We start from the raw sequence: 17,276 nt of genomic DNA on the forward strand, positions 1-17,276 counted from the left end.
GAGGAAAAAATGAAACATGAAAGCAAAATTGTAAGAAATTATTTATATATGCACTTATATGAAGGGAGTGTCTGTAGCTTTTATCAGATTATCATTGGTATCTCTAACCTAAGAGAACAAAACAAAATAGGCTAAGAACCATGCCCTGAAACAGTGATCTTTAAAAATATAAATTATGTCCACAAGAGAAATCACTTTATGCCAGTGATGATGAATTGAAAAAGGAGGAAATACAGGAATTTGAGAAATTATGTTAAAACCCACAGGATGACCCAATTGTCCTCAGTTATTTTCAAAACTTTATAGCATAGTTCTAAATAAGTACTGTTCATATCCATTTATTGGATAGTTCCTGGATACTTATTTTAAAAATAATTTTCAAGGCAATCCAATTTCTACCAAGATTTTCCTTTTACTCCCCAAAGTGTTTTCTTATGTCTTATTTCTTTGCATGAATATACCCTTGTCTTTAAAAAGCACTAGGTGGCTCTTTAGAGTATGTCTCTTAGAGGTCTGAACTACAGAAAATACAGTAAGAAAATGCAGATTAGGTTGTGTATGTTTCTTTTAAACACTTAGTAAAATCCTCAGACCTCTGGGTAGACTTTTGGGACCTGTGCCTTCACTAACCCGCCATAGAACTTCCAACATTTTTGTTTCATTCTTTTTCACTCCCCTTTTCTTTACTGAGACTGAGTTGACATAAAATGAGACAAAGCAAAGACTTTTGAAGGATGTATTTATACAAAGTTTGAATTTTCCAGTTGCTCCTGTTTCTTATTTTCTTTTGCTGGTCCCTGCACATTTCATGTGAATTTTGTATACCTCTGAAATGATTAATATTTATTTAAAAAAATTTCTCCATCACTTGCTCTGTTTTGAAAACCTCATTAGTAGGGCAAAATTCACAATTTTCAACATAGTTTAGAAGTCTCAACTTGCTTTTTAGGCTTATCTCCTCTCCATCTTCCACTATATAACTTCACAGGAATATTTCCTGATGCCTCATGAATATCATAAACATTACTTCCTAGGCTGAAAATGCTACGCATAATATTGTTTATTCTTCTGAAGCAAGATTTTTCCAGCTGAGTTCCATTTACCCCTTGTTGTATAGTTTTCTCTGAAGGAAATTCAAAAGATTTTATAATCAACTATGTTTGGTAAAGGCCAAGGACCATTTGGTTCTAACACACTGGGGATTCATATGTATTTATTAATGCAAAGGGATCTTATAGTTAAACAAAGTCAATATGAGATAATGTTGTTTAACTGTTTAATACAGTGGTTCCCAACCTTATTGGGGAAAACATGAACATACACACAGACACACCACATACCATAACATTTACTGACACACTTTACCTAAAAGTGTTTCTCAGGCATTCCCTTTAAGACATGCTATCCTCTAAAACCCCACATGAGTCTTAAAGTCCTGGAACCCTTTTTAATCTCCTTTTGAAGGTGTTGTGTCTACATAGCTTGGTGGTTATAACACTAACTCCATTTGCGTCTCTGCCCTTCTGATAATACATCAGCTCCTCTCGGTATAAAGTGAAGTGAAGTGAACATTGCTCAGTCATGTCTGACTCTTTGCGACCCACGGACTGTATAGTCCATGGAATTCTCCAGACCAGAATACTGGAGTGGGTAGCCTTTCCCTTCTCCAGGGGATCTTCCCAACCCAGGGATTGAACCCAGGTCTCCCTCACTGCAGGCAGATTCTTTACCAGCTGAGCCATAAGTGAAGCCCAAGAGTACTGGAGTGGGTAGCCTATCCCTTCTCCAGTGGATCTTCCTGGCCCAGGAATTGAACTGGGGTCTCCTGCATTGCAGGAAGATTTTTTACTAACTGAGATAAAATCTTGCCCAATTTATGTCACTAACACAAGGCCTAGGGATGACAACCTCCTAATGGTTACTGTCAATTTCACTTTCTTCAAAAAGGTGTGCTCATCACCATGGCTTCCATGAACAAATAAAAACAAGCATATACATGTGGCCACCATACTTCCATCTAAATTCTTATTCACTAGCTTGAAGGTTGAAAATAAAAGAGTAATCATTCAATAACAGCCCAAGATTTGTAAACAATCCTTTATACCATTTTTTCTCCTGTGGATCATTGCTTATTTAGGTGAGGGGCCAGAATAAAGCCTGTGGATTTGGATTCATGCAAGAGGGTCAGCCAAAACATACAGAGGCTGCAAACGTGATTTCAAAAAAACATTTAGATTGTATGTGGTCCTGTAAGTTGATTCTGATGTACTTGAACAAAATAATTGTATTATCCCACAAATTCATATGGGGAGAAATGATGTAGGAGCCCTTTCTTTACCCTTGACAAATATAAGACTTGTACGTTATCAGAGGAAGAGTTACTCCAATATAGGGCAATAGATTGTCCTAACTTATATTGAATCATTTAGGGATTATTTATAGTATTTCGCTCCAAATCAAAGCTCATAAATATATAACAATAACAGCAATAAAGCCAAAAAAATTCTAATAAAATATTTTGCTATTAAAGCTATGAAACTAGTTAAAATATACAGTACTAGTTATTATAGTTATTTACTGAGCACTTGATATTAAGCTGGATATTCCTAAAATATGTTTAAATTAACAGTAGACCCAAGGTTACAAAACTGGTAAATGGCAGATCTGACTCAGACTTAGATTGTCCTAGTTTCAAACCTTCAAAACTTCTGTTTTTTTCACTTTGCTTTTTTTTTTTTTAGCTTTTCCCCTCTGTCAAAATTCTACTCTAAAAGTTATGCTTCTATTAGTGACTGTCTTGAAATGTTTTGTTACATGTGTTGTCTTCACATAGTTTTATGCATTCCACTGATTTACCGTCTCCTTACTCCACCCAAAGTAAAATGAAAATTGTATTTTATGCATTTTGTTGAGGCTATCAGTTTCATCTGTTCTAAAATCAATCTTCTCTCCCTCTTGTGTATGCAGATAGATCCTGAAAGATGCCTTCTGGCAGGAAAGTTAAAATTAAATCTTCTATATTTATTGTTTCATGAGTGTTATAAAATGCCATCATTTCACTTCATTGTTTAACATTTATTAGAAAAAGACCAAAAGAAACTGTATATATATATATATATATATATAATCAGAGTAGCAAACTCATTCACTGCTGCTGTTTATCAAGGGCTAATTCTACTTTTCTTATTATGTAGAATGCTTTTGAATAGTGTGTTATTGATCATGGGAGTTGACTTTTTTTTTTTGAAAAGTGCTTATTCTTGATCAGAATATTATTCTCATTACTGTTTTTCTAAAAAGTATGCCACCCTGGCAACGGAATTCCAAACTCTGCTCCTTGGGAAGCGTTGTGAAATCCTAGAAAGTACAGGGACTGGGGCACCTTCAAGAATAGACTTTGAAGCCCAAGTTTCTTACTTTTCATGGGTGTGGATGGACTCTTACTCTTTTCTCAGCCTCAGCTTCCACATCTGTAAAATGTCTTTACACCACCAACTCCAAGCAGAGTGGTGCTGAGTGCACGTTAGATGTCTGGATGTATTACTGGATGCATGGAAGCATGTAGCCTGCCCAGTCACCTCTCTCCCCCTTCACTGCCAGCACAGGCCAGGCTACCATTATCTTTTGCAATTACATCTTTCTAGATGCTCTTCCTGTTTCATTGCTCATGCCCACGTGTGTGTGTGTGTGTGTGTGTGTGGATTTTATTCAAACATAATACTCTTTTTGTCCAATTTCATTTTTTCTTATTATACTCTTATTAAACTTGCTTATTACCCTTATTATTCTCAGCCACAGATGTCTTCAATTTTTCCAACACACCAAGCTTTTTCTCCCTTCAGGATCTTTGCGCAGGCTCATCCTCTTGGCTAGAAGACTTCTGCTTTCACTTCTTGTATGACTACCCTCTCTCATTTTTTTTTTCAGTTTCAACTTAAATTATACCCATTTAAAAAGTAACTGTCTTGACAATGCTACATAAAATATCTCTGCTTTTTCTATACTCTCTTCTGTCCAAGTTGTGTTAGTGTTTTCTTCAGCCTAATTTTTAAAATTTATCTTATTGATTCATTCTATCCTTTTTATTATCCCTCTTCCTCATTCAGTTCCATTGGAGGGAGCACTTTTTTTGTTCTTTTTACATTGTTTCCCCAGGAAATATTACAAAACTTAGCATCCTGTAGATGCACAGTAAATATTGTTCAATAAATAAATGAATCATTTTTCATTTATGTCTGTGAATAAAACAAGTATCTCAATGGTACTATCTGAGAAATTAATTATTAAAATATTTGTCACTGCTAAATTAGAATGATGATTCTAAAATTCTGTGAATATCCATTACATGAAGAGCATTGGCTAGATATATATCTATAAATATAGGCTATATCTTTTTCTTTAACCTGTGATAGTCCCATGACAAGCAAACTTTTGCCTCAGTATTGGTCAGAGAGAAAGGATTAAAAGAGATAAACCAAAGTATGTTTTTAACCCAGACATAATTAACTCGATGCTAAATAGCACATCTTGTCTTCTGATGAAGTGTAAATTATATTCCACTAGATTAATTTACAGTAACAGGGAAGCTCCTTTCTGAAGGGAAAAAAAAAAGTGCTGAAAGGGTCTGTTGTTAACTAAATCTCGAATGATAAATATTCTCTGAGACTTCAGATTCCTTGACTCACATTTCATATTTTCAGTTCAGCCCCTGTGTCACTGAACCATCAGGATGTTTCTAATTCTGTATGTATGGTAAGCAAGAGGTAAGCGTCTAAAATAAAATCCTGGAAAGGCCCTCTTGAGGAGATAAAATGTAGAACTCACTGGCCACCGCTGTTCCGTAACTTTCACGTTTGGCGGAGTGTGGTGGTATCAGCACAGTGAAGGAAGATACTGGCTTCTTCCGGTGGAGCTGTTACCTGGTCCTTCACCTTTCCCGTCAGAGGTCCATTCTCCTCAGACAGAACCTGGTTTATCCCCGGCTGGCTTCTTCTCAGCACTTGATAGATGTTCCCTATCTCTGGCAGTATGTGTCCTTTTTAAGGGATCTTTTCATTAAGATAGCTCCCTTTCCTCTCATCTCTTCAACTTCCTTTCTGCCCAGAGAGCTTGAGATATTTTCTTGCAATTCTGTCATTTCTAATTTTATTAAGTGTCTATCAGAGAGAAAACTCTATGTGGAAAAAGACTGATGTTTGTCTGCCACTAAATCCCCAGTACCTAGCAAGTTCTGGGTCATATTAATAGTTTGTATTCAATAAGCATTTACTGACTGACCAAAACCTATTAAACTATTAGATACATACATTTTCAGTCATATATCTTCCTTTCTAATTTGGAAATCCTCAGCTCATACCCTCATTTCTGCTTTGATCAATAAATAAGAGTAGGTAGAGAGAATCTTTTTATTCATCCTGTTAAACTGAGGGCCAAGTAATTTGTAGATGATGATATCATGGCTGTATTAAATTGGAGACTAAAAATATACATCACCTTATAACTTTTAACTTAAATTACCTGTAGCTATTTGGGGGAAATTGTTTTAAAGAAGAGTAACTAGCTAGTTACTATGTTTTAAATAAGGTAACTAGTAATCAGAAAATACCACATTAACATTTCACTTTCAAATGGAGGGATTATTTAAAAGGATTCTAAAAGGGATTCTCATTGATTTTTTTTTTTTAATAATATGGACTGTGAACTCTTTTTCTCTGTCATGGGTGGTCATTACCCTCTTAAGGGAACCAATTCAAGAAAATTTCATCTTTTACTTCAGCATCATGAGAAGGTGGTAGAAAAAGACAGCTCTATTTTCATAGTGAGCCTATAACAATTTTAGCACAGGTGTACCATGAACTAGGGATCTATGCCTAGAGAAGAGGAAGTTGGTTTTCCTTTCTTTTTCTGTATTTTAGACTCTGTTTAAATGAGTCCAGTGGAGAACAGTCAAGTGCAGTAGCATTCTCTTGTGTTCATGTTGCAACTGGTTTTCATTCTGTGAGATGTTTTAGAAACCTCTTTACAGAGGGTCACCCAATGCAGAAGGTTTGTTACAGATTGGGTTTTTTTGATGGCTTGTGCTTGATTATTACTAATGATATCCAGCTGCATCATCTCCCAGACAGCAGACCTTAAATCCATATCTTCCAGACAAACCAGACATTTCAAAGTCACCTGCACTTCTTTCTCTGAGGCTGTTATAAAGCAGACATTAATTGTTGAAAAATATAGAGATGACTGAGTTTAGTGCTAATTCAGTTTTTGACTTTTTTTTTTTTTGGCATGAGACTGTGATAATTAATATTCTAATTTCAAAATGAGTCATGTGGTAGGATGAAACATGATGGAAAGTGCATCCGTGTTGAACTTATATAAGTGAACATTATTTAGTGTGGATAACAAATATGAATTCTTGAAAATGTTAAATATAAAAATGAGATATTTGAGCCATTAAAAGTGACCTGGGAATGATGTAATGAATCAAACATGAGTTCTGACTAGCACAAAGGATTCAAGGAATTCAGGAGCTATTTAAACTGTGTGTATCAACCAGTTAGCCATATGTCCAAAAAATTATGCTGAACAGACAAATATCTGATATCTTCATGTAAATATGAAGTCAAATAAACATGCCTAAACTTTCACCTGAGGATAAGATAGTGCAGTGTACACACACAACATACATTTTTTTCACAGAGTGAGTCATTCATGTTGATTTGCAAAAATCATAAAACAAAGAATTGACTTTTGTTTTTTATTTTGATCTTGCATAGGAAAGGTGATGAAACAGTGCATTTTTTTTTCCTGAGGATTAAAAACTGCTGATGAATCATTAAAACCTTGGAAACAGTAAAAATCCACAAGGTAAACCTCCATATTTCAGGAGGTCCAAAGGCATGCATGTCAATATCACAAGTGAAGCCAATGTGGAATTTTTGAAATATCAATGCCATTGACTCTCTGAACTTGTGTGATGAGTTTTGCATGAACAATGTAGTTTTATTCAAATTCTAAAGCATTTGACAGTTTCTGTATGATCAAAAATGTCTGACATAACTCTGTGATTGGCTACATCACCCAGCAACAATCTGGCCCACACAACCATATCCTTGAAAACTGACCTTGCATGTATTTTGACCAAACTCTGTCCATCAGCTCCATTCACCAACTTTAGCTAAATGATATTTACTGCCATGTATATACACTCCATCCTCAAAGGATCACAAATAAAAACGCTCAAAGGATAAGAAAAGTAGAGGGCAGTTCAACATGATGAGATTAAGAAACACTGAAGCTAATGTTAGAGTAGTATTTCAAAAAAGAGGTCGCCTTTGGCATATCACTGCTGAAGGAAAATATTTTGATTATAACATATATGATGCCTAGTATTTAAAATTGATTGTATTACTAAAATGTTAGCTTTTAACTTATGTGCAAACACATGTATTTGTGTCATATTTCAGTGGATGGAAACAATGCTAATCCTTCAGAGAGAGGAGAGTAGTCTGGGGAAAATGTCCACTGTTTTATAGGGGAGCAGCAACTTGATCTTCTGTAATAAGTACATAAAACTATACAGCCACAGTGCTATTCCCTTCTTAGGTGGAAAAAATCTGACTCTTGTCAGGTAAACGCTTGGCAAATAGTAAGTTGCATTCCTAACACCCACATGAGGCACAAGAATAGTTGGATTAACAACTCCAATGTCATGCTGTCAGCTGCTGTTTATTTAAATTAAAATGTCACCATCCAGAAATAAATTAGGAAGTTGAAAAATGATAAATTTCTTAAACATACAGTACTTTGGCACCTTGTTAAAATAAATCTATTACATTTGTGTTTTTTTTCGAACTTTACATAGACTATTTCCATTATGACATTCAGAGTATAGCAGATTTTGTTTCTGTTATTGTTTTCTTAACTCTCTCCCTCTCTCCCACCCCCTATCTCCTTTCCTGCCTCCCTCTCCCCTTCATTCTCCCGTTTCCTCCTCCCCTCCTTCCCTCCTTCCCTTCCTTCCTTCCTCCCTGTCTCTCCCTGTGCTGCCACTATCTTATATCTATGCTATATAAGAGAGGTTAAAAAAAAGTTCCATCAATACACATCAATACACAATTATCAGATGCTTTACTTGCATGTCTAAAACATGTTGTTTGTCTTATGTCTATCTAAATATAGCTACACCTAACAGATTTAAAAAATGCACTTCTGACAACTGGTCTTCCTAGGGTTCCACTATTATGTGTTATTCCTACCTTTGATATGAAACGAACATGCCTTCCCCATGGGCTCTTTTCCCCTTCACTTCCTGTCATTTGAAGGTTTAACATTTTGGCCCCGTTACTCTAAGACCTCCCCTGTGATCATCCCTATCCCGAGATATTTTAAGATCTTTTTTGGCTCCGGGTTCATGGCACTGCGGGCCATTCCTTTTCAGGAGCCAATTTGGTCATAAGTCAGAAGAGAATAACATCTTGGAAAGAAAAATACTCCCTCTCTTCTCCCATGTGGATGGTTCTTGCCTATGACTTTGCAGGTTGCAAATGACGCAAGTGCACTCTCTAATGCAGGTTAGTCAGATATGAGACAGTGGTATACAAACATATTCAGCATTAACAACATGGAGATATTTACTTGGCCGGGTTTTCCATTTTCACATAAAAATGCCTCATATTCGGATGCGAATTCAGGGGCGTTGTCATTGACATCCAGCACTTTAATAGCAACAGGTACTCGGGATATCTGACTGTGGTTCCCTATGGGAAGGAAAAAATAACATCAGCATTGAGGATACTGCATTTTAACGTGCAACTCAACTTTCTTCTCGAAAGCCTGTGTGTCTGTTTCAACTTCCCTTAATTAGGGTGTTTTCAACATGGTTGATTATGGAATCTGACCATTCAGCAAGAAAAAATAGCAAGCGCTTGGCTGCTTTAAAAAAAAAGTATAAATTACTATTCTAAACACCATTTGCTGGAGCTTAGCTTGATAAGACTGTCTCTGAACAAATTAAAAGAGGCTTCCTAGATGAAGAAAGCTTTATTTTATTGATAAAGCCCATTGTATGAAAGGAAAAATAATTCTAAGGTTTATCTCTTTGTTTTTCTTGGGTAGAACACAGCCCATTTTTGCACTATTATTTGTTTGACTGACTATATAATAAAGATAAACCTCAAAAACCCAAAAACGGCTAGAACCACATTAACTGTTGAGAAGGTATCTTTAATAAAGATAAAGAGGATAATCTTAAAGATAGGGAATCATATCTTATATGAGTTTTATTTTGTACTAAAAATTGACCTTGGGATCTTTTTGGATTAGATAAGCCAAGTTATTTTAATATTGTCATTTTCATAAAGATTTTCATCAGTGTAAACAGATAATAATCTTTTAATCTTTCCATGTCAATTCCAGTAGCACAGAACTTAATGCATAATCCTTAATCTTTAAGTCCTTAAATTTAAAAAGTTATACACAGACACACACACACATGCATGCACAGAAATAAGGTTCATTAATACATTGCTAACCTGACCACATGATAGTTTTTATTTGTAATAAATGCAATACTGTTTGACTGTACCATGTAATAATCTTTTGATCATGTGTAAATGACACAGAATGCATTGAAAAATGGAGAATTATTTGTGTTTCTGTGGCACTGAATATGTATAAGCAAGTTGAGAGAGGATAGATCTTTAGCTTTTGAATATGAAGAAACAGACTTGTATTTGATATATCAAACTCTTCTTTCTGACAGCTGATTAAATTCTGACCTCTGAAACCTTCAAATATTCATTTTTTCCATTAAATATAAAAGTTTTTTAAAGCACATGCCAAATAACCAGAGCCATGTTACAAATTTATAGTTGGTTAACCCCACTGGCAATGCTGTGAGGTTTGAATTGGGTTAACTACCATGGCTATTCAGCAATATGCTAATTTGATTAACAATGGATGGATGAATATCATCCTTTGGAATTCCAACCACTAAGTAATGAAACATAATCTCTCTTCCCACAAATCACACCAGTAACCTTAAATGTCTCACCTCTATTACTCCTTTTTCTTTTACTCTATTATGTCTGATGAATTAGTTCATTCCCATTCAGAGGGGATGCATGCAGCTCCCAGTTTCAATGTAAGGGAAAGTTTTTGTAGCATGTGACCCTAAGACAAGAAACTTACTCTGTACCTTTCATCTACTTGAATCAGGTAGATGAATGAGTTATAAGGTATTTGAAAGAACGTCTGATTATATCCTTAAAGATTTACATCTGTTTTCTAGTCTGACCATGAGCTCAATAGCAGTTGCTGAAGTATAAAGAGCAATCTAGTGTTTGCAGGAAACAAAGTTTGGGGCCCCATCTCTGTCTTCCACTACCAGTGTGATTCTGAAAATGGTATTTAACCTCATTTTATTCCTGAGGAAACTGAAACTCAATACCTTGACACTGCAGTTACAGACCTGTTATATACCTTATATGAGAAAAAGTGAGAAGTGCTCAGATCATAGTGGGCACATAGTCAGGAGTGTCTTGGAGCCTTTATGTTTTATAATTGGAAGTGTCGGCACTGTCCACATGCAGGGTGGACCAGGTCCAGTGCAAGGTATTCCTTAGAATCATTTCATCCAGTCCTCGCTAAGGAGCTGTGAAATAGGTAACGTGATGTGAAGATGGACGCTCAAATGGCTACATGTCTTTACCAATACATATCAATTTAAATTCAACTCCAAGACTCCAAAATGTAGTTTTGACCTTCCAAACATGAGTCATGCACACAGTATTATATTGATGAAGTTTAAAACAAAATATATTTTGTTTATTTTTAAGGTAACTAATCACTGTCATTTCTTCAAGAATGCATATAGACTTGCTATATGTATTTCAAGTTTGACTAAAGTTTGAGTATGAATATAAAAATCAACCTGGCTAAATCTAATGGGTTGTGCCATCACTGATATTCTCAGAAGTGCACTAATAATCAATCGGCCAGCCTCTCTGTGAAACTAAACAATTTAAATTCTGTATTTTTCCTTATACTTCTATTTCACCCTAGCAAAGCCTCTTTAATTGATTGATTTCATTTTATAATTCTCTGTATTTCAACCTTGAGAACTATTGCTTATTTATTTACATACCAATCATTTCTTCCTTGCCACATTTTTAGACCAACTTTTGTATATATAAATGATTAGAGGAGCCTTCTATTATGCTTTAGTCTCATTAACCATTCAGTTCATAAACAGATGACGATCAACACAGACTTGAACAGTGAATAATAGGTGCATTGTCTTAGAAGACTATAGTACAAGAAAAAGCTATCATACTCTTTAAACATGATTTTGCTCCTAGAAAAGTGAAGAAAATGTTGATCTTATCAAGTTAGATTCACTGAAAATTGTTAACGGGGCAAAGTCTACTAAATGTGATATTTTTGTCTTCCCTCTTATGTCTTGTATACACACACACACTTCAAAGGCAAACATGAATATACAGTTTTTACTCTCACTATTTTGGCAGAAGGATAATTATGCCAAGGCACATATTCTTCTCTTTTCTTAATGTCACATTTGTAAGGAATGTAGTTATCTCTTAGATCTAGATGGCCAGCCAGTGGTAAAACTCAAGCATAGAGGATAGACAATCTCCATAAGCTTCTTTTTGGGATAACTCTCAACATTAAAGTGATACATGGTTTCCTCTTATTGTAAGATCTGGAACAAGGTAGGTGTTTAACTATCCAGGGGCCCAGATTCCTAGAACAATACCATCTAATTTTGTTGTTGTTGTTGTTAAAATTGATACAGGTTTGGGAGCTATCACTTAATACTGTTACAAGATCACGAGCATATGGTCATTGGCTAGTCATTGGAATATTTTTGGATGAGATTACAATTTTAAAAGTTAGCAGTAAGCTTTCTGACAAGATAAGTTATGGTTTAATTTGTTTTCTTAAATGTATGAATGTCCCAGACACTTTGAATATTTCTAGAAACTGCTAAAACAAAGAGGAAAACAAAAAAATATGTGTGCATGCTCAGTCCCTTCATACATGTCCAACTCCATGGACTATACCCCACTAGGCTCCTCTGTCCATGGGATTTCCCAGGCAAGAATACTGGAGTGGGTCACCATGTCCTCCTCCAGGGGATCTTCCCTGGAACTGGACTCAGGGATCGAACCCACGTCTCCTGCAGCCCCTACACTGCAAGGCAGATTCTTTATCACTGAGCTGTCTGGGAAGCCCCAATAAAATATAACAATAAACTAGTGCTATATATCCCCCAAATATCCCCAAATGTGTTATCATTATCTATATTAGATGAACATGCATGATTGAAATTATTTCATCTTATCATAATTTTCGACACAAGTGTCATATTTACATGCTGAAGATTCACTTTTATCTAAATTAATGAAATGATGGGAGTTCAAATTTTAAAGATATTATAGAGCAATAAAATTAATTAGGTGCGCTTCTAAGGAAATTATTCATGTCCTTTGTGACTGGCCCCCAAATGTTCGCCTTTCATCTGATACACAAACATTAAATATAAAGATATTATAATTAGGAGCTTGATTAGCATTCATTAAAGATTAATTTTCTAAACACAGGAGATATGACAAAGTGGTCTGGAAGGAAAAGCCCATTTCAATTGGCAACAAAAGTCAACTCTTTTCACAAATGATGGAAAAAGGCTGAAATGGCACCTGGTATGAACAACTCCTTGACTTCTACCATTTGAATCTTAGTGACTTTCTGTCACCTCTCTGTCACATAGCCTCATGAGTTGCCCATTAATTTTGCCCTTTTATAATCAAAGGTAATGGAATACTGCCAAGTCTACGTTACTTGGGAATTTGCTTCTAACTAGTTTCCACAAGCTGCTGTTTTTTGCAGGCATCAACTGAAATAAACAGCCTCTCCTTTTCAGGCTATAAGAGAGAAAAAATAATTTGACAAATTTAGATATACTGGTGCGCTCAATAAATAATTCTTGAGCCTTCCATGCGTAGAAGGGTGGAAGGCATGAGCAGTAAATTACAGTCAACAGGGGGAATGCAAAATAAGAGAATTTATAATTGACTAGGGATGAGAGGAATGGTGGAAGTTTATAAAATAGGATGATTTGAATCGAATATATGATAGAAAAGATAGCATCTTAGGAAATTTAAAATAAAACTGATGGAAGTTTCCAAAAAGGTTTTGGAAAATAATTTCAATAGTGAATTTAGGCTCTCTGGTGACTAAGGAAAAAAACTTTTTGATGAACATTTTGCCCATAAATAGTGTGATAATTTCTAAATCATTAGTGATGGTTTATTAATCCATATCTTATTAAACAGCATAGAAATGAGGTGAAATATAATTAACCAGTGGACACCAGCAGGGTAGAAAAGCTGTTGGGAATTTTTAAAAATTTTTATTGGACAAAGATATCACTTGTATGTGGAATCTAATTAAAAATGGTACAGATGAACTTATTTACAAAACAGAAATAGACTCACAGATGTAGAAAACAATCTTATGGTTATGAGGGGGGTAAAAGGAGAAAGGAATAAATTGGGAGATTGGGTCTGACATATACATACTACTATATATAAAATAGATAACTAATAAGGACCTAATAAGCCCAGGAAACTCTACTCAATATTCTGTTGGGAATATTTTTGATAGGTTTTTCTCTTTACAGTATTATTTTTATGTATTACCCTTTCACTATCATAGCAACTGTATTGATGCGTAAATTAAAACACAATCTATTATTTCCCTCAAATACATACCAAGAAATTTCAGCATCAAGGGAACCAGTTGACCACCAGAATTTTTACAATTTTTGATTATGTGATTGTGAAAATGCCAGCAAGCCAGGCTGTAAAGAGGAGTCATTCTGTTTTACTCCTTAAAATCATCTTCATATTTAGAACAGTTTCCAGCAAAATGAGAACTTTAATCAGATGGTGGCTTCAGTATCAAATAAACAAAGCTTGTAAGGTATATGTTTTGTAGGAACCAAGTAGTAGCTCTCAGAAGAAAGGTGGGGAAATGCTTTCTCTCACTGTGAAAGTTGTGGAGTTAGACATATTTGAAAATGCCTTAAACTCTCCGGAGAAAACAATTCTTAAATGGTGACACTGACCTCTGTCTGTTTTCCCTACTGACTGTGAAAATGCATGTTGTTTGGCACCAGCATTTTCAAATGTTCTATAAAAGGGGAGAATATGTGTAGGTCTCTTATTTATTACATTCATCTTAAGTGAACCTCCATGTACTGGAGTCCTTGGCAAGCTCTCACTCCACCTTCTCCTACACTCTACAATGAACCTTCAGTGTCCTTATTTCGGCTCACAAGAGTTGAAGTCCTAAAGAATATGGTAGGCACATTTATGGTGGTAAAATTCTATGGAAAAATTTTTAGAGCCATTAAAGTAAGGACTGATGTTATGAACCTCTCAGACACTAAGAGTTTATGAAATGTAAAGCTTTAACAGTCACATTCGATATAAAGGCAACCTTAATGGCAGTTTATAAATGAAAAACTAGTACTTATGGGAACAGAACTATTACATTTTCCATTTTTATATTAATACGTTATATAATACTGTGCTGTGTGCTTAGTCACTCAGTCATGTCTGACTCTGTGACCCCAAGGACCCTCTGTCCATGGGGATTCTCCAGGCAAGAATACTGGAGTGGGTTGCCATGTCCTCTTCCAGGGGTTATATAATACTGCCTACTCTTACTAGTCTTGTTTTCATTAACATTTTACTTTAACTTAAAATTTATAAATATGCACTATTTGCCAAACTTTTTCCCAAGATCTTTTTTTTTTAAAAAGTATTTATTTTTAATTGAAAGATAATTTCTTTACAATATTGTGTTGGTTTCTGACAAACATCAACATGAATTAACCACAGGTATACATATGTCACCTCCGTCTTGAACCTCCCTCCCACTCCCTCCCACTTCCCACCCCTCTAGGTTGTCAGAGGGCCCTGGTTTGATTTCCATTGGCTATCTGTTTTACATGTGGTTATGTGAAATACCCTGTGTTACTGTGTTCCTCTCTCCATACAACCCACCCTCTCCTTCTTCCCCCTGCCCCAACCTCCATGTCCATAAGTCTGTTCTCCATGTCTGTGTCTCCTCTGCTGCCCTATAAATAAGTTCATCCATACCATCTTTCTAGATTCCATTTATATGAGTTAATATATGATATTTGTTTTTCTCTTATAATAGGCTCTAGATTCATCTACTTCATCAGAACTGACTCAAACGTGTTCCTTTTTATGGCTGAGTAAGATTCCATTTTAGATACATAATAGCCAGGACATGGAAGCAACCTAGATGGCCATCAGCAGACAAATGGATAAGGAAGCTGTGGGACATATACACCACAGCTGCTTTATCCATTCATCTGTCGACGGACATCTAGGTTGCTTCCATGTCTTAACTATTGTAAACAGTGCGGCAGTGAACATTGGCTTACATGTTGTCTTTTTCAATTTTGGTTTCCTCAGGGTATATGCCTCGGAGTGGGATTGCTGAGTCATATGGTGGTTTTATTCCCAGTATTTTAAGGAATCCCCATACTATCTTCCATAGCGGCTTTATCAATTTACATTATCACCAACTGTGCAAGAGGGTTCCCTTTTCCACACACCCTCTCCAGCATTATTGTTTGTAGATTTCTTTATGATGGCCATTCTGACTAGTATGAGATGATATCTCCTTGTAGTTTTGATTTGTATTTCTCTAATAGTGGATGATGCTGAGCATTTTTTCATGTTCATTAGCCATATGTATGTCTTCTTTGGAGAAATGTCTGCTTAGGTCTTTCGCCCACCTCTTTACTGTGTTGCTTGTCTTTCTGGCACTGAGCTGCTTGTATATTTTTGAGATTAATCCTCTGTCAGTTTCATTTTCCTGTCATTTGATATTATTTTCTCTCATTCTGATGGTTGTCTTTCACCTTATTTATAGTTTCCTTTGCTGTGCAAAAGCTTATGTTTATTTAGGTCACACTGGTTAATTTTTGTTTTTATTTCCATTACTCTAGAAGGTGGGTCATAGAGGATCTTGCCATATCATAGAGTGCTCTGCCTATGTTTTCTTCTAAGAGGTTTATAGTTTCTGATCTTATAGTTAGGTCTTTAATCCATTTTGAGTTTTATCTTTGCATAGGGTGTTCTTTGTGTATGGTGTTAGGAAGTGTTCTAATTTCATTCTTTTACACAGAGCTATCCAGTTTTCCCAGCAGCACTTGTTAAATAGACTATCTTTGCCCCACTGTATGTTCTTGCCTCCTTTGTCAAAGATAAGGTACCCATATGTGCGTGGGTTTATCTCCAGGCTTTCTATCTTGTTCCATTGGTTTGTATTCGTGTTTTGTGCCATTACCATACTGACAAGACCTTTTTTTTTTTTTTTTTTGATAATAAGTCTCCTAGAATTCTAAGTTAGATTTACATAAACCAGTGATTCATCTTTTATGATTTCTGGGTATTTTTAAAGATTAAGATAACATTGGCTTATAACATTATATAAACTTCATGTGTACAACATTATAGTTCACCGTGTACACTAATGTGCTTCCCAAGATACTTTTATGTCTGCTTATCAGTTTGTTTCTTTTTGTTGTCTATATTATTTTGTGTTGTGTGTGTGTATGCATATACATTTTATGTGTTTGCTTTATGTACACATCTCTTTTTTACTGTGTACTACTCTTGCTGAATTTGTGACTGGAAAATATCGACTCCCTCCTTTCACAGCCCTAAGTGCATGTTTAAATCCTTCTTATACATCTCATCTTTTTTCATACTATAAGAGGCGAGGAATCAAAGTTTTGTAATGAGTTTATTATTCCTTATGTCTCCTTTAGTAATCTAAGTCTTTGCAAAGTCTCTAATTCTACTCTGGCAACAAAAATTGCATTATGCTTCCATTACTAAATCTTCAGCGTTTTTTTCTCCCTTATTATTTCAAATAGGATTGATTCAAAATTATTGGAACTGAATTTCTTGGGATTACTCTCACAATGCAATTCAATTTAAATCCTTTATATATTAGAATCTTAATAATAGAGACTCACACTTTCAGAGGAATATAGATTTATCTAATATTCAGTTTAAATGCTCATTCAACAGCAGCTTACAGTAACAATTGTACATGCACACATAAACACACACATTTTATCAGAGAAGAAAACTATTATTGTAAACTCCCCAGCATGTATTGCATGATCTGTTATGTACTATCTTTTTGAG

General features: G+C 35.3%; 1 protein-coding gene across 2 annotated transcripts in view; it reads right to left on the minus strand.

The window, feature by feature from the left end:
- Positions 1-17,276, minus strand: part of CDH8 (cadherin 8) — a 393,451-nt gene that overhangs the window by 65,870 nt on the left and 310,305 nt on the right. For both annotated transcript variants that reach the window (XM_061138647.1, XM_061138648.1), the window contains exon 9: positions 8,635-8,756. In XM_061138647.1, the coding sequence (XP_060994630.1) occupies positions 8,635-8,756 (122 nt within the window). The remainder of the gene's footprint in view (positions 1-8,634; positions 8,757-17,276) is intronic.

Source organism: Dama dama, chromosome 4 (assembly GCF_033118175.1).
Source record: "Dama dama isolate Ldn47 chromosome 4, ASM3311817v1, whole genome shotgun sequence".
In the NCBI taxonomy this organism is placed as follows: Eukaryota; Metazoa; Chordata; class Mammalia; order Artiodactyla; family Cervidae; genus Dama; species Dama dama.